The sequence below is a fragment of the Oncorhynchus nerka genome, linkage group LG14 (genome assembly GCF_034236695.1).
Source record: "Oncorhynchus nerka isolate Pitt River linkage group LG14, Oner_Uvic_2.0, whole genome shotgun sequence".
Taxonomy (NCBI): domain Eukaryota; kingdom Metazoa; phylum Chordata; class Actinopteri; order Salmoniformes; family Salmonidae; genus Oncorhynchus; species Oncorhynchus nerka.
In genome coordinates, this window is record NC_088409.1 from 18,438,296 (window position 1) to 18,461,731 (window position 23,436).

Here is a 23,436-nt window from a genome sequence, read left to right on the forward strand (position 1 = left end):
TTGTCTTTGGTCTGCTCAATACTTCCAAAGGGACATGGGGGATATTGAAATCGTGACAAGTCCTGAAGATTCTGAATCTCTTGTAAGAAAAACATTTCCTGCATTTGATTAGGCGTGAGAGGCACAATCTGGGATATTTCCTGCAGCTCAGTGGTCATTTTGATGAATGACATAGCCTACCCTTACAATTCTTGATCAAATAGAACTTAAAAAATGTTTTATGGGTTTGTACAAATATCATACGGCCTAAATTCAAAATACAAGTTTTTAATACTCTACTGTTTCTGTTTTTGATACATTACAGACTGAAATGACATATCTTCAAAATATGATTAAATAAGCAGTCAATCTTTTATAGATTAAGTCCTTACATTCATAGCTGCGTCTCATTTGAAATAGGTTGTTTTTGTCTACGGACTGAAACACAATATTGGTAAAACTCCAGATTGTGGCTTTAATCTCACATTTCCTCATGTCGAGTTACGCAAGAGATGACCCCTTGACTCAGTCTAAGTAGGAAGGTAGCACGAGTTTAACAGACCGTATATCTCATCAGTATGGACCATAGGACATAAACTAAAACAACACTTTAAACTGCATATTTATTTTATAGTGCAGAACATGTTACCTTGCTTTGCGCCAGAAACGTGTCAGCTAAATGTTATGTTGCCATCAAGTCTTATCAAACTATAACAGAGGGCAGGACAATCGCGCGGATGAGTTCGTTTGGCATCGCCCTGTGCCCCTGTTGGGTGGGGTTTACATATTTTAGATCATGCCATTGTATATTGGTCGCAAAACGGAATCTCCACCGCCGGGGCACCGGGCCATGCAAAACGAAATGCACTCAATACTTATTTCTACGTGCAACGTTATGCTGCCATAAACACTCCCCTTTTTTTCCCCTCAAGTCATTTACCCTACAAAACCTGCCCAACCATTCCTCCACTGTCATATCAGCTGAAAGAATTTATAGAAAGGCCGGATCCCTGTGGATACCTTGGACGAACAAAGTCTGCAGGATGGGTTTGTCCAATCTTCATGCTTTTTCACTCATTTTCGTAGCTTTTAGGAAATTTGTCAAAACACGTTGAAATGGGTAATGACGAAGTTAATGATTGAACGTGGACTAGAACATAATGCTAACCACCTCCATAGTGTCAACTTTTCATTAGTAATTTAACTTCGAGCTGAATGTGTTATTGTGTTATATAAATGCATATTTGAGTAAGACAACCAATGAAATATGTCCAAAACGAAAATAAGTGAGTGAGTCTTGTTGAAAATATGTGAATCCGAATTCCATTGCTGAGTAGTCAGTTAGTTTAACCGACAATTACGTATACAAATATGTTTACATATTGGCACTGGTGCATTGCCTTACAAATGCAAAAGGACTGGATGAAATGGAAGTTACAGCGACGTCTCAATTAGATTAAATCATGTAATGTTTCCCGTATTAAGCTGCTTGCTATGTTTTACTATAGGATACTTTGTCTTTCACACACACCATTTTGAATGAATAAAGTAAGAAGTGTTTTCAGCATGGACCTAAACACCTGGTCACACAATTGCATAGGTTTGGTGGTTTAAATCAGTGGTTCCTAGTAGCCGTGGTTAGGAAACACTGGTTTAAATGATGCAGCCACCAGACTGCCTGCTTCACATTGCGTAAGTAGCTGTTTATTCTCGTGTCCAGTGACGGGAAATTGGGGTTTGGAGTTCAGTGTGAAAGGTTTCTTGCTCTTGTGCTTGTTGCCTTGTTCATCTTAAATGATCCACTTTATAATGATGCTTCAGCAGAACTACAAACTACCTTTTATGCATTATTACATTTTAATTTCTACAATTAAATGAAAATGTCCTTTTGACAGTTCGGCTAGTCTATTTTCACAACAGAGAATTTGGTAGATCCATCAATGACGCAAGAGGCTCATCCACGTTTCTTTGGACCTGCAACAGTCAAACCCATTAAATGAACGGAAGCTGAACTTGTGGGCTTGTGTATCTTAGAAGGAATTGTGTTGGGAAATGTTGGACTGGAGACTAGTTTCCTGGAAGATTGCTTGATATCTGACATCTGCTGTGGTTTCTCAGCTGCAACAATGTTTAAGGCCAAAACCATTGTTTGCCATGTGTAAGGAAAAAGGCACAGCTTTGATCATGACAAAAGCAATGGTTTATTCCAAGTAAAGGCAGCACTAAATTATGGCAGGATTTGGTACAATGCCAAAGACAACCAGCACTCTGGATCAGCAGAGTCCAAAGTTCCACAGTTGTACATAGATATGTCATTATCTCACTTTGCTTTAGCAACAGTAGCCTTACCATTCATGCTAATGAAGCTTATCTGAAATCTATACAGTCTCTGAACCATTGTTGTCTAGACCCAGTCACCATAAGAGTTTAGGACCCTGAGATGGGCTTTAACCACTGTTCTGTACTCCGCAAACTGGATGCAGTTTATCACAGTGCCATCCGTTTTGTTACTAAAGTACCTTATACCACGGCGACCTTTATGCTCAGTCGGCTGGCCCTCGCTACATATTCGTTGCCAGACCCACTGGCTCCAGGTCATCTACAAGTCCATGCTAGGTAAAGCTCCGCCTTATCTCAGTTCACTGGTCACGATGGCAACACCCACCCGTAGCACGCGCTCCAGCAGGCGTCTTTCACTGATCATCCCTAAAGCCAATACCTCATTTGGCCGCCTTTCGTTCCAGTTCTCTGCTGCCTGTGACTGGAACGAATTTCAAAAATCGCTGAAGTTGGAGACTTTTATCTCCCTCACCAACTTCAAACATCTGCTATCTGAGCAGCTAACCGATCGCTGCAGCTGTACATAGTCTATGAGTAAATAGCCCATCCAATTTACCTACCTCATCCCCATACTGTTTATATTTATTTACTTTTCTGCTCTTTTGCACACCAGTATCTCTACCTGTACATGACCATCTGATCATTTATCACTCCAGTGTTAATCTGCAAAATTGTAATTATTCACCTACCTCATGCCTTTTGCACACACTGTATATAGACTCTCTTTTTTTTTCTACTGTGTTATTGACTTGTTAATTGTTTACTCCATGTGTAACTCTGTTGTCTGTTCACACTGCTATGCTTTATCTTGGCCAGGTCGCAGTTGTAAAGGAGAACTTGTTCTCAACTAGCCTACCTGGTTAAGTAAAAAAAAAAAAAAATGGTTACTGACCCCACCCTGTCAGTCTCTTGTGAATCGATGTCTGCACTGTTGACCTGAGTGGATGGCTATTATTCTGTAAATCAAGACCTATGATTAGGGAGCAGGAACTCTCAGTGGGGTGTCGGCACCATAGTGGGAACGTCAATTTGTCTTTTTTTTTGTGTGTTAAATATTACACACACAATTGGCCTAAAAATAGTTAACACTGTTTATCTGTACATGTCTGTATGACCTTGATATATAATGTTATGATTCTGATGTATTAATGAACAGAATCTGCACACTGATATACTCAACAGTGCTCTGTTTATTTATTTTGGCTGGGGAAATAAACAGTGCATTTTTGGACCATGTTGTGCAGATTTGATTTGTTCTCTAACATTCACAATCATAACATTGCATTACAGATTTGTACAGTGAAAGTGCATTTGTGTGTATTTATCTACGATTCTGATGGCTGCCAGTAACGGCATCCTTGGGAAAGGAAGACAAAGTGGACAAATTAATGTCTCCTTTCACACACTCATTCTGCAACAGTTTTACAACAAAAAAAGTATGAGAAGTGTGTCTACATGACTTGCCTGTGATAACTTCTAGGTCATGCATACGACTTCTAGGTGTGACAGTTCTGTGGTTACCTGCCATAGATATTCAGCAGTAATGGTAAACACACAGATTGCTGTGTGTGGTAGTTAAGTTATTTTGAGCTCTCTATGAAAAAGACAGTTGCTGTTTGTTTTTTCAGCAACTAAATGCACAGGCTGTGGACCTGGCTACAAAAGCCCACTGGATGCCATGAAGGGTGAGTGTCATTTTCTGGGAAAGACAAGCTTAGCTCACCCCACATGTTTTAGGAGGGATTGACATGAAGGTCTACAGGGCACTTGCCCATTGGACAAGTCGGGACTATTTAAAAATTAAAAATAAAACCTTTTTTTTCTTTTTTTTTGGTTCCTTGAGTTTGTCAGTTGCATGAAAATATTTACATGCACAAATGCCATAAATTGTCTATTTTACTGAAACATTGGGAGGAACCACACCCTACTTGTAGGCTACTGGAATTCTTTGTGGTTTGTTTGGTTATATTCAGTAAAATAAAAAAAAACGCCTCCCCCGATGGGAAACCCGACTGGTCAGTTGACTAGGAAATAGTGCAACCCTTAATATCAATCCCTCTTTGGGATTTGTGTTTGTCATGGTCCTTGTTCTTGTGGTCAAGGAGGAGTGAAATGGGGCTCTTGTTTTTGAAGGTCCACGTGAGGAGATTGTGTACCTGCCCTGCATTTATCGCAACACTGGAATCCAAAAACCAGACTACCTTGCCACTGTCGATGTGGACCCCAAGTCTCCTACTTATTGTCAGGTACTGCTGATCCACATCAAACAACCACAGCCTTGCTTTTGATTTCACACCTGTCTTCATTAGTCACAGTGGTCGGTAGTTTAAATACTGAAGAGATGACAGTATTATACATGACCTTTGACCTTGTGGATTAAAGAGTGACCTGGTAATGTTTGCACCTACAGGTCATCCACAGACTGCCCATGCCCAACCTGAATGACGAGCTACACCACTCTGGTTGGAACGCCTGCAGCAGCTGTTTTGGCGACTCATCCAAGAAGCGCAACCGACTTATCCTGCCCTCGCTCATCTCCTCCCGGGTCTACATAGTGGACACTGGGACAGACCCCCGCGCGCCACAGATGCACAAGGTAAAGGGTCACCCTTCTACAGCAGGTGATTGATTATAGTGATACTACAGTACTCGATGACCATGTTGCACAGCTGTTATGCAACTTTTTTTTTTTTTCAGAACCTCAACAAATGAAACCGACACAACAAATCCAGTCAACACCACACAGTCAGACACAACAAATCCAGTCAACACCACACAGTCAGACACAACAAATCCAGTCAACACCACACAGTCAGACACAACAAATCCAGTCAACACCACACAGTCAGACACAACAAATCCAGTCAACACCACACAGTCAGACACAACAAATCCAGTCAACACCACACAGTCAGACACAACAAATCCAGTCAACACCACACAGTCAGACACAACAAATTCAACACCACAGTCAGACACAACAAATCCAGTCAGACACAACAAATCCAGTCAACACCACACAGTCAGACACAACAAATCCAGTCAACACCACGCAATGTCAGACACAACAAATCCAGTCAACACCACGCAATGTCAGACACAACAAATCCAGTCAACACCACGCAATGTCAGACACAACAAATCCAGTCAACACCACGCAATGTCATACAAGGAGCTCCAGCACACAACGAATCAAAAACAGACAATTGAATGTACAGATTTGGTCAAGCCTCCTACCCATCTCTCACCAACAGCCCAATATGCATAATTTGTTTTGTAAAGGAAAGTGTCCTTCCCATGCAGGTCGTAATCTGATTTAAACCAAAGGATTGCTTCCTCACAGATTGTGGAGCCCACAGATATCTTCTGGAAGACGGGCCTGGCCAACCCCCACACCACACACTGCCTGGGCAATGGCCAGATTATGATCAGCAGCATCGGAGATCCATCTGGCAATGGAAAAGGTAGGAGGAGACAACACGCTGAAGTAGGGGGACAGACAGTGTGTTCTGGGCAAAAGAAAACAGACAATACCTGATGCTTCTCTCCTTGTCCTCAGCCTCATACAATGTATGTGACCTTGAAAAACTTTACTTTGTATCATAAGGATAGGGATGAATAAAACACGCCTATATTTAAGCAATAAGGCCCGAGGGGGTGTGGTATATGGCCAATATAACACGGCTAAGGGCTATTCGTAGTCATGACGCAACGTGGAGTGGCTGGATACAGCCCTTAGCTGTGGTATATTGGCCATATACCAAAAACCCCTGAGGTGCCAAATTGCTATTATAAACCGGTTACATACGTAATTAGAACAATACAAATAATGGTTTGTTATACCCGTGGTATACGGTATGATATCCCATAGCTTTCAGCCAGTCAGCATTTAGGGATGGAACCACCCAGTTTATAATAAGGGACTAAGGCTCTACAATCCACAATGATAAGGAATAGTGGGCGGGGCAAGGGAGTGTCATTTAGGCAAGTTAATATTCATTTGGATTAGATGACTGATGCAGGATGTGTTTCTCTCAGGTGGCTTTATCTTGCTGGATGGTAAAACGTTTGAGGTGGTTGGTAACTGGGAGCTTCCTGGTGAGGCGGCACCTTTTGGTTATGACTTCTGGTACCAGCCCCGACACAACGTCATGATGAGCACCGAATGGGGAGCGCCCAAAGCCCTCGCCTACGGTTTCAACCTGGAACATGTCAAAGAAGGTGTGTAAATAGAGGTGATACATGTGTTTTGTATTACACTTGTTGAGTAGAGAGAAATGTTTCAATGCTGCAGGTCTCTATGGATCGAAGATCCACGTGTGGGACTGGACCACTCACAAGCGGCTACAGTCCCTGGACCTGGGGGAGGAGGGCGCCATTCCTCTGGAGATCCGCTTCCTCCATGATCCCGCCGCCACGGAGGGCTACGTCGGCTGTGCACTCCAAGGAACCGTCTTCCGTTTCTACAGGACACCAGTGAGCAGAACATTCATGCATAGGAAAAAATAGAATAACATGTCTGATCTCTCTTGCGTTTGTTTTTGGCTGAGTGTCTTACAAAATGGTACTGTCTCAACAGAAAGGAGAATGGGCTGCTGAGAAGGTTATCCATGTCCCCAGTAAGAAAGTGGAGGGATGGGCTTTGCCAGTGATGCCAAGTGAGTGTGTGTGTCTGGGAAAATGTTGATGGGAGAGTACTGCAGATTAGGGATACATTTAACACTTCCAGTACATATTGAACATTTGGAATTGGGTGTAGCTACCCGTTCCATAATCAAATGGAAATGCCAAATTAAATGGGTTTTCCTGAATTTGATGTGTGATCTGTTCATCTCAGGTTTGATCACAGATATTCTGATCTCCCTGGATGACCGCTTCCTATACTTCAGTAACTGGCTGCATGGAGACATACGACAGTATGACATCACAAACAGGAGGAACCCACGTCTGGCTGGCCAGGTGACATCACAAGTTTACAACATGGCTGATTATTTTAAACCCACCAAAAATGTTTAATCTTACAGGCAATGGTCTTGGACAGTATTAAACCTGACAAGTGCATATGTTCTTTTATGTGGATACTTAAATGAATCATCTTCATCAGTCTGCCTATGTGATGCGTACCTGTGTTAGGGTCAAGCAAGTGGCCTCCTACATTTACATGTTGGTCATCTAGCAGACGCTCTTATCCAGAGCGACTTACTCAGTTCATTCAACTTAAGGTAGCTAGGTAGGACAGTCTCCTGAAATTGTTAGTTGTCCACTGACTGTGTTCACGTCTCCCTGTGTATTCAGCTTTTCTTGGGAGGGAGCATCCTAAACGATGGCCCTGTCAAAGTACTGGAGGACCCAGAGAATCAGAGCCAACCACCCCCACGCATAATCAAGGTGTGTAAGAATACCAACAATGCCCAAACACACACACACACTGGCACTGGCAGAATGTCTGCAGTAGGTCAAAAGTAGGTGTTTAGGTTGTTTGTAAGGTGCAGACAACGACTTGTGTGTACATGTGATCCACATCAGGGGAAGAGGATCCCAGGGAGCCCCCAGATGTTGCAGCTCAGTCTGGATGGGAAGAGACTGTACGTCACCACCTCTCTCTACAGTGGCTGGGACAAGCAGTTCTACCCAGAAATGATAAAGTGAGGACCTGTTCATCGGTCTTAGATTTTTCTATTACTCAGTGGTGTAAAGTATTTTTAAAGTACTACTTAAGTAGATAGTCTTTTGAAACTTAAGTATATTTAAAATCAAATACTCTTACTCAAGTAGTATTTTTCTGGGTGACTTTTTTTATTATGAAGCTCTTTTTACTCAAGTATTACAATTTCCCACCACTTTACATACTTGTGGTCAATGCACACATGTCTGGAACAGGTTTGTTGTAAGCTATCAAAACGTGGATTTGTATGCTATCGCTCTTATGAGTGTTATTCAATATCATGGGCTGCTTCAATAAGATGTTTTGAACACCAATAGCTAGAAACACTATCAAATGGAATACTTAACTCTATTTCTTATTTTCCCTTGTCTGTTTCTCTCTTTTTCCCTAGGGAGGGTTCTGTTATGATGCAGATTGACGTGAACACAGCCAATGGTGGCCTCAAGGTGAATGAGAACTTCCTGGTCGACTTTGGGAAAGAGCCCAATGGCCCGGCCTTGGCCCACGAGCTACGATACCCTGGGGGAGACTGCACCTCTGACATCTGGCTGTAAAGTTACGCAGGAGGCCCAGTTTTCCCCCTCTCATTCCCATCATACTTTACATAGACTTCATGTAACTCATATTAGTTGGGAACGGGTGGGGAAGGAGGCATACACTTGAGCCTCATGCCCGATAATGCTGCCTATTCATTCCATGCTGCTTTGCTTTAAATGCATAATTGTGCCTTAAGTCATTATCTCATCTATGGACCAAATGTTCTTTGTTACTTCCAATGCCAGTGGTGAAACTGAAGTTTAAAAAAAATAAACAAATTCTAACATGGAATTCATAGACTAACATCTGATGGTGACGTACTGTTTTAAGAATATGAAGACGTTCTAATTTTTCATCATTCCTTAATGGCCTGAGTGTGTATGTGTTCAGCAGGGTTGAATGAATCTGTATGTCTGGATTATTGTTTACTCTTAATGTAATAGTAAAATAGATGGGTGTAGTGAAACATGTTGTTTTACAGGGTTGGCCATAGTAGTACAGTGCCCCTATAGTAAATTGGGGTTAAGTGACTTGCTCAAATGCACAACAGGTTTTTCACCTTGTCGGCGCAGGTATTTAAACCAGCAACCTTTCAGTTAGTTACTGGCCCAACGCTCTAACTACCTCTAACCACCAGTCTACCAATTCTGCTACATTAATAATGGTTTACATAATCATTATATAGTTCAGTTGATTTAAATACTCATTGACCACATGTTCATTTGCAAGATATTAATGGTTTTAAATAATACATTGAATAAATGTACTGCATATTCCTACAAGTTTATAGAATGATAATAATAATAATTGATCACTGAGTCTCAGCTATGGTTCATTACACTACATGTCTGGAATGACCTTGAAGCATGACCCTTAAGCAAGTCTATCAAAAGCTTGGGTGAGTCAGTTACCCACTGGCCCAAATATTATCTAAAGTGTATCACTGCAAGGATTTATTTTAAAGGACTTAACATATTGGCAATACTGGTTTGCATTGGAAAATAACTAACTTTTGATGGTGGCCAGGTTGTGTGACCTGGAGCAAAGATCCTTTGGCTGGCTGGATTTAGTGGCTAGTGAGCCTTATAATTTATACTTGCTCAACAGTGCCTGCTACTGCCCATAGGTGCAGGTGACCTATAAACTTTTCTCAATTTTACTCCAGGCATGATTTGGGCAGCTACTTTCCTACATCCCTAAACTGAATCAAACCATACTACTTTCAGATCCAATGATGTGGTTAATTAACATCAGAAGTGAGGAAATAAAATTGTCAGATGATGCAAATAGATCATTGCTATCAGCACGGCAATCCTATATTCATGCCAGGCTTGGCCATACGTGTGTGTGTGTGACAGAGTGGAAATTCCAGAGGGGGACAAACACTCCACACAAACACACCCAAGATGCACCATGGTCTGGGGCAACAATACTTCTAGGTCTCAGGAGAGTAGTAGTGATGCACCACTACATCCTCCTCCTGCATCCACAGCAGCCAGGCAGAGCACAACTGTGTGATCTAAGTCAAAGCATTGTGACAAAGTGGGGAAACCAAGCATACTATTGACCCATAAAAGGCATTTTTATATCTGTGGCAATAGTACTTCTACATCCCTGGAAGCTGCCAGCGATACACTTAGTCATCCGCTATGACACATTAAACAAGTGTATAGTAATGAAAGGTATATTATCAATACACTGGTAAAGGATAGGCCTATTTATTTTTTATTTCACCTTTATTTAACCAGATAAGCTAGTTGAAGTTCTCATTTGCAACTGCGACCTGGCCAAGATGAAGCATAGCAGTGTGAACAGACAACACAGAGTTACACATGGAGTAAACAATTAAGTCAATAACACAGTAGAAAAAAAGAGAGTCTATATACATTGTGTGCAAAAGGCATGAGGAGGTAGGCGAATAAATACAATTTTGCAGATTAACACGAGTGATAAATGATCAGATGGTCATGTACAGGTAGAGATATTGGTGTGCAAAATAGCAGAAAAGTAAATATAAACAGTATGGGGATGAGGTAGGTAAAATTGGGTGGGCAATTTACCAATAGACTATGTGCAGCTGCAGCGATTGGTTAGCTGCTCAGATGTTTGAAGTTGGTGAGGGAGATAAAAGGCTCCAACTTCAGCGATTTTTGCAATTCGTTCCAGTCACAGGCAGCAGAGAACTGGAACGAAAGGCGGCCAAATGAGGTGTTGGCTTTAGGGATGATCAGTGAGATACACCTGCTGGAGCGCGTGCTACGGGTGGGTGTTGCCATCGTGACCAGTGAACTGAGATAAGGCGGAGCTTTACCTAGCATGGACTTGTAGATGACCTGGAGCCAGTGGGTCTGGCGACGAATATGTAGCGAGGGCCAGCCGACTGAGCATACAGGTCGCCGTGGTGGGTGGTATAAGGTGCTTTAGTAACAAAACGGATGGCACTGTGATAAACTGCATCCAGTTTGCTGAGTAGAGTATTGGAAGCTATTTTGTAGATGACATCGCCGAAGTCGAGGATCGGTAGGATAGTCAGTTTTACTAGGGTAAGTTTGGCGGCGTGAGTGAAGGAGGCTTTGTTTGCGAAATAGAAATGGCTATGTCAGTGGAGGCTGCTGAGGGGATGACTGGTCATAACAGGAATGGAGTGAATGGAAACCATGTGTTTGATGTTGATCTCTTTCCACCTATTATTTTCCACTCATTACCATATGCCTGTCCTCCCCAATTAAGGTGTCACCAACCTCCTGTCGCCTATGTATAATACACTGGTAGCATAGTGTACCCTACTCTACCCTATTACGCACTTCTGGATGTAGCTAAAATTTTACACGTTCTTCATTCAGCAATTTTCCATGTTTTACAACAATAACACTTATTGTGGAGTAGTTTGTCATAATGGACAAATATATTTTACACAGGCACTAAGCAGGCAGCCCTAGTCTGTCTGTCACCTCTCCAATAAGTTGTTCAGAGAACTCGGCACTTTGAGGGACTGAACGCATTCTAAATGGAGCAGAGATATTGGAGATTAAAAAAAAATTAAATAGCTAACCAGCCAATACAATTTTAAGGTAGGAGTTATGTTTATAATTGTTTATAGCACTCAGAGTGGCGTGGCCTTAATGAAAACGAGGAGTTTGATACGCAAGTTAGCTGGTGTAACGTTAGCTACTTATGTGCTAGCAAGCGAGCTAGCTAACGTTAATCCCTCAGGTTTAGGTTAGCAGCTAGTCGGCTATTAACTTGGTAGCTAGCAATTAGATACAAAAACACGCGAGTAAAGAATTTGTCATAATGGTTAATTTAGCTACTATGATAAGACCGGTATTTCTTATCGTTTAAGGAAGATATGTAGTTAACGTTAGATGGCTAAATCTGACCAGGAATGAGAAGGAGCTAGCTACTAAACTATAGCTAAATTATAGCTAATTTAACTAGAATAAATAGTTTACTAATGTTAGCTACCTAGCAAATAACGTTACGCTCTGAGCTAGTCAGCAAGCTCGACAACTAGCTGGCTAGTGAACTGTTAACTAACTACTGACAGTTCGATAGCTAGTGTTTGATTTTTTACCTAACGTTACTCGTCTGAAGCGAGTTAGCCATCTCTATCTAACGTTAGCGTTCTAGTAAATGTTTTGCCAACGTTAGTTGCGAGCAAAGTTAATTGCAACTGCAGCATATTTATAACGTTAACCACACGTGTCAAATGTTTGTATACCTATCTCCATGACACACCCCTTGCCTAGACGGTGTTGGCTGGCTAGACACCTGTATGATTCTGTTTGGACGATTGGGATAACGGTGCTAGCTATGCGTAATTCCCTGTCTTGTCCCTGCTTCTTGAAACGGCTAATCCAACAACAACTTGCCGCAGCCAGCTAGCGAAGGGTTAATTCATATTCCATCTGCTGAACACTGTATACAAACCGGACACTTATGTTCTACAGTGTAGAATCTACACTGGTGGGTGTAGAATCTACACCCACCAGCCCTTTCTGAGTTTAAATTTTTCAGCATATTGATCAAAGAAAAAGACTGATGGATACTAGCCCAATGAGGAAGTACTTTGCTCCACCACCCACACAAGTCCTATACAGCAGGACCAGTGTTCTACTGCACCCATTCTCAAAGATCGAGGCCCTTAGCCCACATTGTTGATTCAACAATGTGAAAAATGTATTGGTTTCATAGTCGTGAAGTTTCTGGTAGATCCCTTGTTCACTGTGTTCTACGATGGATGGCTTGTGATGGGGTGCTATTAACCATGTTGAAGATTGACACCTGATGGATAACAGAGGTTTCAGAGAGACAACCCTCCCTCTCCCTGCTTTGGGCCTGTAGTGCATGGTACTAGGTAGTGCTGCTGTGGTGCTAATCTGCTCAGTAGAATTAGCAGGTGTGTATGGCCATGTGCATTACATAGCAGGGCCTGCCGGAACACAGTGACCTCAGTCAGACGAACGCGTTCATAGACGGACAGACGGATGGACAGTGACTCATAGAAAAGGTCATTGGCCTGCATTTACAGACAGTATGTTAGTTGACTGATGGGAAGACGGACACAGATGGTCAGATCCATTTTACACACAGAGCACTTTGTTCCACTTAGCCCAAACCTGATTCCTGTTCAATGTAAATGCGATATGAAGAATCAAAGGAGCTATGGGCTGTGTTTTGCAGACTTGCAGCCTGTCTAGGGCTGTTGAGGTGACCATATTACCGCTACTCCGACAGTCATGATTCATGACCGCAGTAGAATCTAAATCTAGTGTATAGGACCTGTTTCAAATGTTCACTTTTATGCTCGACACAGCCACTTCATATGCACACTCACTCCGGAATGGGGAAAAATATCAATTCTATTTTATTCAGCTCAAGTTCAATTATATTCTTCATACTATAAAATCATATCAAATAATGTCACGGGACATATAAGAATATATTTTCTGCTAAATTAACAAGCCTACAGCCAATGGCATGGCGCATAGCCAGAAAACATGTTCTTCTGAAATACATTTTCTTCATATCATATTTCTTAAGACCTGCATAAAATACATAATGGATTCATTGTGATTGTGTATATTAAATAGATTTATTTAACTTTCTATTTTTTTTTTTATGTTTCAAAGGCTTTTATGCGGCTTGTATGCGTGGAGGCCTTGATATGCTAAACGTGTTTGTTAATTAACAGTCAATTACCGTGAGACCGGCAGTCTTTTACATGACATTAACCTGCTGACAAAATGTCATGACCTCCACAAACCTAGGTCTGTCACACGTTGAGGGCCAAAACAATGATGAAACCTCTTTCTGTTTCCTATTCTCTCTCACACTACCACCCCCACCCTTTCTCCCCCTCGTCATCATCCTCTCCTCCCCACCTCCTCTCTCTCTCTCTCTCTCTCTCTCTCTCTCTCTCTCTCTCTGTCTGTGGCCCCAGTGGGAGTGCGGTGAGCGGCCGTGATGGGTGACACGGAGCTGGGTCTGTCTGCTGTACAGCCAGAGGAACTGGAACCGCAGAGCCCCTCCACAGCCTCCTCCTCTCCCTCCCTTTCTCTGCCCTCCTCCCCTTCCTCTGGATCCTACCACCATCAGCAGACCACCAGTCCCAGCCCCACTCACAGCGATGGTCCAGCCGCCTCCAGCCCACCCCTGGATGTCATCTCAGAGGGCGTGGGCGAGCTGACCCTGGTCATCGATCCCGAGGTGGCCAAGATGGCCTGCCAGGAGGTGCTGCAGAAGGTGAAGTTCCTCAAAGGCGAAAGTGAGGGGTCAGGTCCTGGGTCTGATGGTGGCAATAGCACAGACCAAACACTGGTCAACGGGACTGTACATACAGAGCCTATCAAGCCCCCAAAAATCCCCGGGGAGGAGGACTCTGAGGCACTGCCTCCAGGCTCGGTGAAAAGCGCGCGGCGGCGCCAGCGCCACAACCCCTCCAAGCAGTCGTGGCTGCTGCGGCTGTTTGAGTCCAAACTCTTCGACGTGTCAATGGCCATCTCCTATCTACACAACTCCAAGGAGCCGGGTGTGCAGGCCTACATCGGCAACCGTCTGTTCAGCTTCCGCCACGAGGAGGTGGACTTCTACCTGCCGCAGCTGCTCAACATGTACATCCACATGGACGAGGACGTGGGAGACGCCATCAAGCCCTACGTGGTATGTTACCTCCCTGAACTACCTCCGTGGCTAGCTACTCATCAGAGTTAGAAATGTATCCTCTCTATAGCTCCTTTCACATCAAATATTTTTTCCACCACAGGTGCACCGCTGCCGTCAGAGTATCTCCTTCTCGCTGCAGTGCGCCTGGCTGCTGGGCGCCTACTCCTCCGACATGCACATCTCCACACAGCGACACTCGCGCGGCACCAAGCTACGCAAACTCATCTTCTCCGACGAACTCAAACCAGCTGCGGTCCGTGCCCGCCAGCCACTGACGTTGGCCCCTTTCTGCCCACTTCCGACCGCTGCACCATCCCTGCACGGGCACGGCTTGGGCGGAGAGCACGGTCTGTCGCCTACTAAGCGCACGCATCAGCGCTCCAAGTCGGACGCCACCGTCAGCATCAGCCTGAGCAGCAACCTGAAGAGGACAGCGAGCAACCCCAAGGTGGAGAGCAACCAGGACGAGGTGTGCACTGGGAGTATATACACATTTTTGTTTTCCACTAAGTCACTTTGTTTCTCTGTATCTTGGCAGGTATCTCACAAAGTGGGATAGCTAACTTTGGAAGCAACTGCTTGGTGTCCAATGGGGTGGCATTATACAAGAACAGAAAGAGGTCCAGCACTCTTAATCTGTAGCTGTTATCACCAGTTGTCTGAAAAATAGGCCCGGAGATAACATGCTATTGGGGTTTGGGGTCAGTGGAATGCACATATTCCAGACAGAGCAGGGAATAATACTTCCTCTTCTGTCTCTGTATAGAAGGTGTCATGGTTATGTAACTCCCACTTGGGACCATGTAGCTCAGTTGATAGAGCATGGCCAGGGTTATGGGTTCTGTTCGCACGTGGTCCCATGTAGCTCAGTTGGTAGAGCATGGCCAGGGTTATGGGTTCCGTTCCCACGTGGTCCCATGTAGCTCAGTTGGTAGAGCATGGCCAGGGTTATGGGTTCTGTTCCCACTTGGGACCATGTAGCTCAGTTGATAGAGCATGGCCAGAGGTTATGGGTTCTGTTCCCACTTGGGACCATGTAGCTCAGTTGGTAGAGCATGGCCAGGGTTATGGGTTCCATTCCCACTTCGGACCAGTACGAATAAAGTATAAATATGTGTGCACTCACTACTGTAAGTTGCTCTGGATAAGAGTGTCTGCTAAATGACTCAAATATAAAAATGTTGAAGAGAGGATCTTTGACCAATTAAGCTCTGTGTGTGTGTGTCCGTGCATGTGTATATGTGACTACCACACCAAACTTAATCAGCAGTTCAGTTTCAAGCTCAGTGATTTCCCTCTGGTCACTTCCTCCTTTCTCTCTTAGCTCCCTCTTCGGTTTACGGTGGCATCATGACACCCTGACAATGTTATACAAACATGGAGACAGTGTTAGTGTAGGGTCACAGTGCTTCTAGAAACACCATGCCCAGAGGTCTCTATTGAGGTCTGGTGATATCTTGGAGAAACTAGTTCGCTATGACGACTGACCATGTGGCGACATCATCAGTACTCGGCTATTAACCTGGTAGCTATTGGATACAAAAACACCAGAGTAAAGAATTTGTCATAATGGTTCATTTAGCTACGCTGATAAGAACGGTAAGTTCTTGTCGTCATCGTTAAAGGATATATAAATAAAAAAATATATATTTTCATTGAAAACTCATAGAAAAGATGACAAACATTTTGGTTATTAGACAAAATAAGTCATACATAGAATAAAAAACATACATCTGACCAGTGGTGGAAAAAGTACCCAATTGAGTAAAAGTAAAGATACCTTAATAGTAAATGACTCAAGTAAAAGTCACCCAGTAAAATGCTACTTGAGTAAAAGTCACCCAGTAAAATGCTACTTGAGTAAAAGTCTAAAAATATTTAGCTAGTGTTTACATGCACACAATAGTACAATTATTGTAAATAATGAGATTATTATTATAGTAGTTTGATTTAAACTTTTACATGCTTCGCAAGAAGAAGGATTCCCCTAATAATCCAGTTTACATGGACACATCTGAAATCAGGCTACCTGGTGGGACTTTGATAATCACCAGTCAAAATAAACGTTTGTGAATTATATTTGAGTCTGAGTTCGGACATAAAAGTTTGAATGTGAACTATTTCTAAGATGCACACTTTCAGTTTTTCTAAAGGAGGAAACTTGCGCTGCTCGTGCTCAGTAACACTGCTACAACTCTGATTAAGGTCTTTGCATGTCCTAGTCATTTGAAAGATTGCTCAGAAAACCAGCTGTTTTAATTGGTTCATGTTTACTTTGATTATGACCGTGTGCCGATTGAGATATGCAGAGTAATGTGTTTACATGACTCCTGCCGTGCTTGGCCTACTGCCATAATCCGTTTACTATCTAATTATTAGTGTGCATGTAAAGGTACTCAGTCATCACCACTACAGGGTGCTCAGGGACTGTCCCTGAAACGGCAGAGCTGTCATTATGTAAAAGGACGTGTCCTCCTGATATGGGCGGTAATCTAGGATTAGGCAGTCTTCTCATGCATGAAAGGGTCTGTTATCAAACATTTGAACACTTTTAGTTGTTTAGTTAGTTGTTGGATATACAATTGAACATTGGGGTGCAAATCTCTTCATGAGTCACTGATGCACCAGTTCAGTTCCTTTAGTCTTCGATGAGTCATTGACACAACTTCCTTATCATTGTTATAGAGGTACCCAAAACACAACCTCCCCACTCTCTTATTGAGACTCCACTATAGAGACCTACTGCCCCATTATGGAGTGGATAATACAATGGCGCCAGGTCAGAATCAATTCCAGGCCAATTCAGGAAGGGAATTTAAATATACTGTTATGTGATGGGCCAACTTCATGTCATCGTGCAGCAGAAAATGCTGTCTCCGTCGCACGTGACCTGCAAAGGCTGGTAAAACACATGGTGTGAACAAAGACTGCTGTTGCACCATCACTGTTACACTGGGAGGAGAGTTCAAAGTGTCTAGTGATTGTGTGGAACCTTCAGAAAATATTCACACCCTTTGACTTTTTCCACATTTTGTTGTGTTACAAGAATTTGCCCCAAACCTAATGCTTTGTATTCAGGACAAGTTCATTTCTTTGCAACATGTTTTGTAGTTTTACTTTAGTGCCTTACTGCAAACAGGTTGCATGTTTTGTAGTTTTACTTTAGTGCCTTACTGCAAACAGGTTGCATGTTTTGTAGTTTTACTTTAGTGCCTTACTGCAAACAGGTTGCATGTTTTGTAGTTTTACTTTAGTGCCTTACTGCAAACAGGTTGCATGTTTTGGAATATTTTTTAAATTCTGTACAGGCTTCTTTTCAGTTTGTTATTTAGGTTAGTATTGTGGAGTAACTATGTTTTCTCTCCTATCACAGCCATTAAACTCTAAGTGTTTTAAAATCACCATTGGCCTCATGGGGAAATCCCTGAGCCATTTCCTTCCTTTCCGGCAGCTGAGTTAGGAAGGACGCCTGTATCTTTGTAGTGACTGGGTGTATTGATACACCATCCAAAGTGTAATTAATAACTTCACCATGCTCAAAGGAATATTCAATGTCTGCTTTTCAATTTTTTTGTATCTATCTACCAATGGGTGCCTTTGCGAGGCATTGAAAAACCTCCCTGGTCTTTGTTGTTGAATCTGTGTTTGAAATGCGCTGCTCGACTGAGTGACCTTATAGATAATTGTATGTGTGGGGTACAGAGATGAGGTAGTCATTCAGAAATCATGTTGAACACTATTATCACACAGAGCAACATATTATGTGACTTGTTCAGCACATTTGTACTCCTGAATTGATTTAGGCTTGCCATAACAAACGGATTGAATATTCAACCTATTGACTCAAGTCATTTCAGCTCTTAATTTCTCATTCATTTGTACACATTTCTAAAAACACAATTCCACTTTGACATTATGAGGTATTGTGTGTAGGCTAGTGACCCAAAATAAAATAAAAAATCAGGCTGTAATACAACAAAATGCTGTAAAAAGTCAAGGGGGGTGAATAGTTTCTGAAGGCCTGGATCTAGTTTGGACTCTTCCCACCATCATTCCTCCTCCCCCTGATTAATGTGTAGTGAGACACTGTCTGTTGTGAGTAACAATTCATAAACACTGGATGTCACTAGATTTTCATAAAGGAAGCTTTTCTCTGCTCATCTCTCTCAATGTTTTCCTTGTCCTTGCTTCCCCATGCTCTATAGACATAGCTCTCATGTCTCTATTTCCTCTATTCTATTCCCCATGCTCTGTGACCTTTAGTATCATGTGAGAGTGTTAGTAGTAGTTCACCCAGATAACCGGGATCATTGTAGAGCTGCAGATTTGTTGTCACTCCTCACAACAAGACCCTGGAATACACAGGCACACAATGCAGCCTCTTCCCATTCACTGGGGGCATACAGTCTGATACTACCTAATTATGATTCTTGTTGTTGGTATAAAAAATTTAAAAATAAGAATTTTTACTTTCTTTCCCTCCACCCCCCTTTCCTTTCCTTACTTTGTACTTTAACCTCTCACCTTTCCCAGGATCTGAGCTCCAGCTCTGAAAGTCTTAATTGTTAGACTAAGACTGGTACAGTAAGTTAACGGCCTCCATCACCACAGACTACTGTGGTGCATTCTGGGATGATGGCTGCCTGTCTCCATTGGCAGCCGGGTTGTAGACTACTCTCTGTATGCGAAGTGAGGAGTTGTAAGCATGTATCTCAATATGTAACTTTGGGCTCCAGAGATAAATAGCCTTCAGGGGTCACGTCTTGGTTTTTTGGGGTCATGTTTTTCGGGGTCATATTTCAGTTGTGTATCTATGGTTGTTACGGGTGCAGATTGTGCTACATGCTTATAAACCTCCACTCTATTGCTTTAATTTTCTATTTTTCCAAAATATGTTTATATGTTTTGGGGCTTTGTGTAAACTTGGACTTTTTTAAACCACTGCAGCAATAATTTAGCCTCAAATGAATGATTTGCTAATGGTTTCAAGTTCTGGTCTTTCATGTTTCAACTAGTCTTATCTTCTGACATTTGTGTGAAGTTGGTTGCTGAAGGGTTTCGGGTTTTTAAAAGGCTATTTTGAGACTACAGGCGATTATACACATTTGCTCACTTGAATCAGCTGCAATAATGGGCCTTGACTTCTGAATCATTTCAAACTAACTTGACACAAATGGACCAGCGGCTCATGGCTGTACATCTAAGTTGCTGTTGTAATTTGACAAGGGAGTGGTACTCCCTGTTCTCTGGGGGTCAACACGAGAAGGTGTGTTGTTGTAGAGAGTATTTGGTTCCAACACAACACTAAACTATTCTTACAAAGACCTATTACTCCAAAGGTCATTATGTTCATACATCTGATTTACTCTTGCCATGTTTCCTCCTCCTCTGTAGCCGGCGCGTCTGGCACCGCAGAGAGAGTTCATCAAGTCCCTGATGGGCATTGGGAAGCGGCTGGCCACGCTGCCCACTAAGGAGCAGAAGACGTCCCGGCTCATCTCGGAGCTTTCGCTGCTCAACCACAAGCTGCCCGCCCGCGTCTGGCTGCCCACCGCCGCCTTCGACCACCACGTGGTGCGCGTCCCTCACACACAGGCTGTGGTGCTCAACTCCAAAGACAAGGTGGGGATCACACACACACACAGTGTAGAATGAGACGACGCACCAACACAAACATGTAAACAATCACCTCTACCTGGTCAGGCGCCGTACCTCATCTATGTGGAGGTTCTGGAGTGTGAAGACTTTGAGACGTCCAACGTTCCGGTGCGGATCTCCGAGACCAGGATCCGCAGCACGCGCTCAGTGGAGAACCTTCCGGACTGCGGCATCACGGCAGATCAGCGAGCCGGGGGCTTCTCAACGGTTCACAACTACGATGAGGATAACGAAGCCTGGTCTGTGGACGACATCGGGGATCTGCAGGTGGAGGTAGGGGTCAGGAGCCCACCTACCCTTATCAGGTAGCGAAGGAGTGTGGGCTGTGGACTCACCCTCTCCCCTGTTCTTTCCCCTCCTCTGTTATCCCAGCTCCCAGAGTTCCACACCAACAGCTGTGACAACATCTCCCAGTTCTCAGTGGACAGCATCACCAGCCTGGACAGCAAGGAGCCCATCTTCATTGCTGCTGGAGACATCAGGTACAGAGGAATAGCTGGGAGAGAGCTAGCTTGGGTGGTATAATGTAGTCTTTCAAACTGTGATGTATATGATGCTTCTTCAGTAGTGACGGTGAATGTGTGTGTTTCCCCCACTACACAGGCGGCGTCTCTCAGAGCAGCTAGCTCACACACCCACCACATTCAAACGGGACCCAGAGGACCCTTCAGCAGTGGCCCTCAAGGAGCCGTGGCAGGAGAAGGTTCAGTGCGTACTCAATCCCAACAGTGGACCGTGGAGGTGTTGCATGCCTTGATGGTAACCTCAAGGCTAGAGGAAAGGTTTGAGCTTTGCTAATTGTATGTGCCTGTACTTGTTGTGGTGTTCTGAACAGGCGGATAAGGGAGGGCTCCCCATATGGACACATCCCTACCTGGAGGTTGTTGTCAGTCATCGTCAAGTGTGGCGACGACCTTCGGCAAGAGCTCCTGGCCTCTCAAGTGCTGCAGCAGCTCCAGGTCATTCTGAATGGGGACTCTCTAGCTCCACATACACAGCAAGGATGAGCCTCTCTTTCCACATATCCACACCCAGCATTAACACGACAGTATAATCTCCTGTATATACTTTATCTGGACTAATTATGTACCTCTCTCTTCCCTCTCTCAGATCATCTGGGAACAGGAGCGCGTGCCTATCTGGATCAAACCCTACAAGATCCTGGTGATCTCCTCTGACAGCGGCATGATTGAACCCATAGTCAACGCAGTGTCCATCCACCAGGTGAGTGGGCTCAGAAAGGCTCCAACAAAATCACACGCAAAAACAAACATTACTATTAGTAGTATTCAACATTACTACCTTTGCCCCTCAGCCAGCTAGATCAATACCTTTTCTCCCAGATATTAGGCTTCTAGCGGCACACGGCAGGTAGTCTAGTGGCTAGGACGTTAGAGCGTTGGGCCAGTAACCGAAAGGTCACTAGTTCGAATCCCCAAGCTGAAAAATATCTTTGTGCCCATGAGCAAGGCATTTAACCTTAATTGCTCCTGGGTCACCGTTGATAATGCCCTGACCGTGACCCCACTATCCGAGAGTGTCTCAGGGGGAGTTGGGATATGTATAAATAAAAAATGACATTTTCAATTCACACATGTATATAATACACACTTGTACATGTGTGAAATAGGGCAAATATATGCACCCACCAAATGATTATTAAATATGTCCTACAAAACTACAAACTTCAATGAGTTGGTCTGATGGGACCTGCCCCGGGCTGTGTCATGACTGGACCACCTATTAAGATGGGCCTTTTGTTAAGTAGAAAAGGTGTTACATGATCTGAAAGGGAGACTGGAGTGGGACTTTAAATGTTAAAGTTCTCTGATATCCCTCCGCCAGGTGAAGAAACAGAGCCAGATGTCTCTGCTGGACTACTTCCTGCAGGAACACGGTACCCACACCACCGAGGCCTTCCTCACGGCCCAGCGCAACTTTGTCCAGAGCTGTGCAGGCTACTGTCTCATCTGCTACCTGCTGCAGGTCAAAGACAGGTCAGACACACCCACTACTTCCTCTCATTCACTCCTATATCCTCTTTCTCTCTCTCATCACTTACATTTTGTTCTCATCTCTCCTCCCTATCATCTCTCTCTCATCACTTACATTCTGTTCACTCTCTTATTTTCCCTCTTTCATTCTGACCATTTCTGTTCTCTCAACTCACTCCTCCCTGTCATCTCTCTCCTCCCTGTCATCTCTCTCCGCCCTGTCATCTCTCTCCGCCCTGTCATCTCTCTCCGCCCTGTCATCTCTCTCCGCCCTGTCATCTCTCTCCGCCCTGTCATCTCTCTCCGCCCTGTCATCTCTCTCCGCCCTGTCATCTCTCTCCTCCCTGTCATCTCTCTCCGCCCTGTCATCTCTCTCCGCCCTGTCATCTCTCTCCGCCCTGTCATCTCTCTCCGCCCTGTCATCTCTCCAGACACAATGGCAACATCCTGTTGGACGCTGAGGGCCACATCATCCACATAGACTTTGGCTTCATTCTGTCCAGCTCAGCCCAACGTTCTTATTCACCTGGGCTTTGAAACACTTTGCCATCTTCAACAAAGCTAGTGACTGTCTCTGCTTTCAAGCTCACATGTTTAATTACTATAAGATGCTCTGAGTTTGTAGTTTAATTACGTGAGTTAATTGACAGGAACGCTAATGCAACGTTCTTATTCAGATTTGCACTCTGTTGAACCAGGAGTAAAGCAGAGGTTTGAAACACTTTGCCATCTTCAACAAAGCTAATTGACTAATACAACACTTTCTTGTGACTGTCTCTCTAGGTGATGGAGACATGTTTAATTACTATAAGATGCTCTGTCTCTGTAGGTGATGGAGACATGTTTAATTACTATAAGATGCTCTGTCTCTGTAGGTGATGGGAGGTCTGGATGGAGACATGTTTAATTACTATAAGATGCTCTGTCTCTGTAGGTGATGGGAGGTCTGGATGGAGACATGTTTAATTACTATAAGATGCTCTGTCTCTGTAGGTGATGGAGACATGTTTAATTACTATAAGATGCTCTGTCTCTGTAGGTGATGGGAGGTCTGATGCTCTGTCTCTGTATGGGGAGACATGTTTAATTACTATAAGA

General features: G+C 43.6%; 2 protein-coding genes across 2 annotated transcripts; both read left to right on the forward strand.

Moving 5' to 3' along the window:
- The first annotated feature begins 701 nt into the window (after positions 1-701).
- Positions 702-8,826, forward strand: selenbp1 (selenium binding protein 1). The gene is made up of 12 exons (XM_065027648.1): positions 702-1,026; positions 3,948-4,004; positions 4,453-4,565; positions 4,730-4,915; positions 5,663-5,783; positions 6,358-6,540; positions 6,614-6,795; positions 6,899-6,977; positions 7,157-7,278; positions 7,615-7,707; positions 7,846-7,964; positions 8,376-8,826. Exons 1-12 carry the CDS (start codon positions 717-719, stop codon positions 8,536-8,538), a joined length of 1,728 nt encoding a protein of 575 aa, XP_064883720.1. The 5' UTR covers positions 702-716; the 3' UTR covers positions 8,539-8,826.
- A 2,642-nt stretch (positions 8,827-11,468) lies between these two features.
- Positions 11,469-22,875, forward strand: LOC115120312 (phosphatidylinositol 4-kinase beta-like). Its single transcript, XM_065027647.1, has 11 exons — positions 11,469-11,592; positions 13,965-14,683; positions 14,787-15,155; positions 20,081-20,308; positions 20,390-20,617; positions 20,717-20,826; positions 20,948-21,052; positions 21,180-21,303; positions 21,455-21,568; positions 22,190-22,341; positions 22,770-22,875. The coding sequence occupies exons 2-11, from the start codon at positions 13,988-13,990 to the stop codon at positions 22,873-22,875; spliced, it is 2,232 nt and encodes a 743-aa protein (XP_064883719.1). The 5' UTR covers positions 11,469-11,592; positions 13,965-13,987.
- The last annotated feature ends 561 nt before the right edge of the window (positions 22,876-23,436 follow it).

Coding starts and splice junctions, on each gene's coding strand:
- selenbp1 (XM_065027648.1), top strand. CDS start 717: ATGAGTTCGTTTGGCATCGCCCTGTGCCCCTGTTGGGTGGGGTTTACA. Junction 4,566..4,729: donor AGTCTCCTACTTATTGTCAG/GTACTGCTGATC, acceptor TTGCACCTACAG/GTCATCCACAGACTGCCCAT. Junction 5,784..6,357: donor TCCATCTGGCAATGGAAAAG/GTAGGAGGAGAC, acceptor TGTTTCTCTCAG/GTGGCTTTATCTTGCTGGAT.
- LOC115120312 (XM_065027647.1), top strand. CDS start 13,988: ATGGGTGACACGGAGCTGGGTCTGTCTGCTGTACAGCCAGAGGAACTG. Junction 14,684..14,786: donor ACGCCATCAAGCCCTACGTG/GTATGTTACCTC, acceptor TTTCCACCACAG/GTGCACCGCTGCCGTCAGAG. Junction 20,618..20,716: donor TCGGGGATCTGCAGGTGGAG/GTAGGGGTCAGG, acceptor CTGTTATCCCAG/CTCCCAGAGTTCCACACCAA.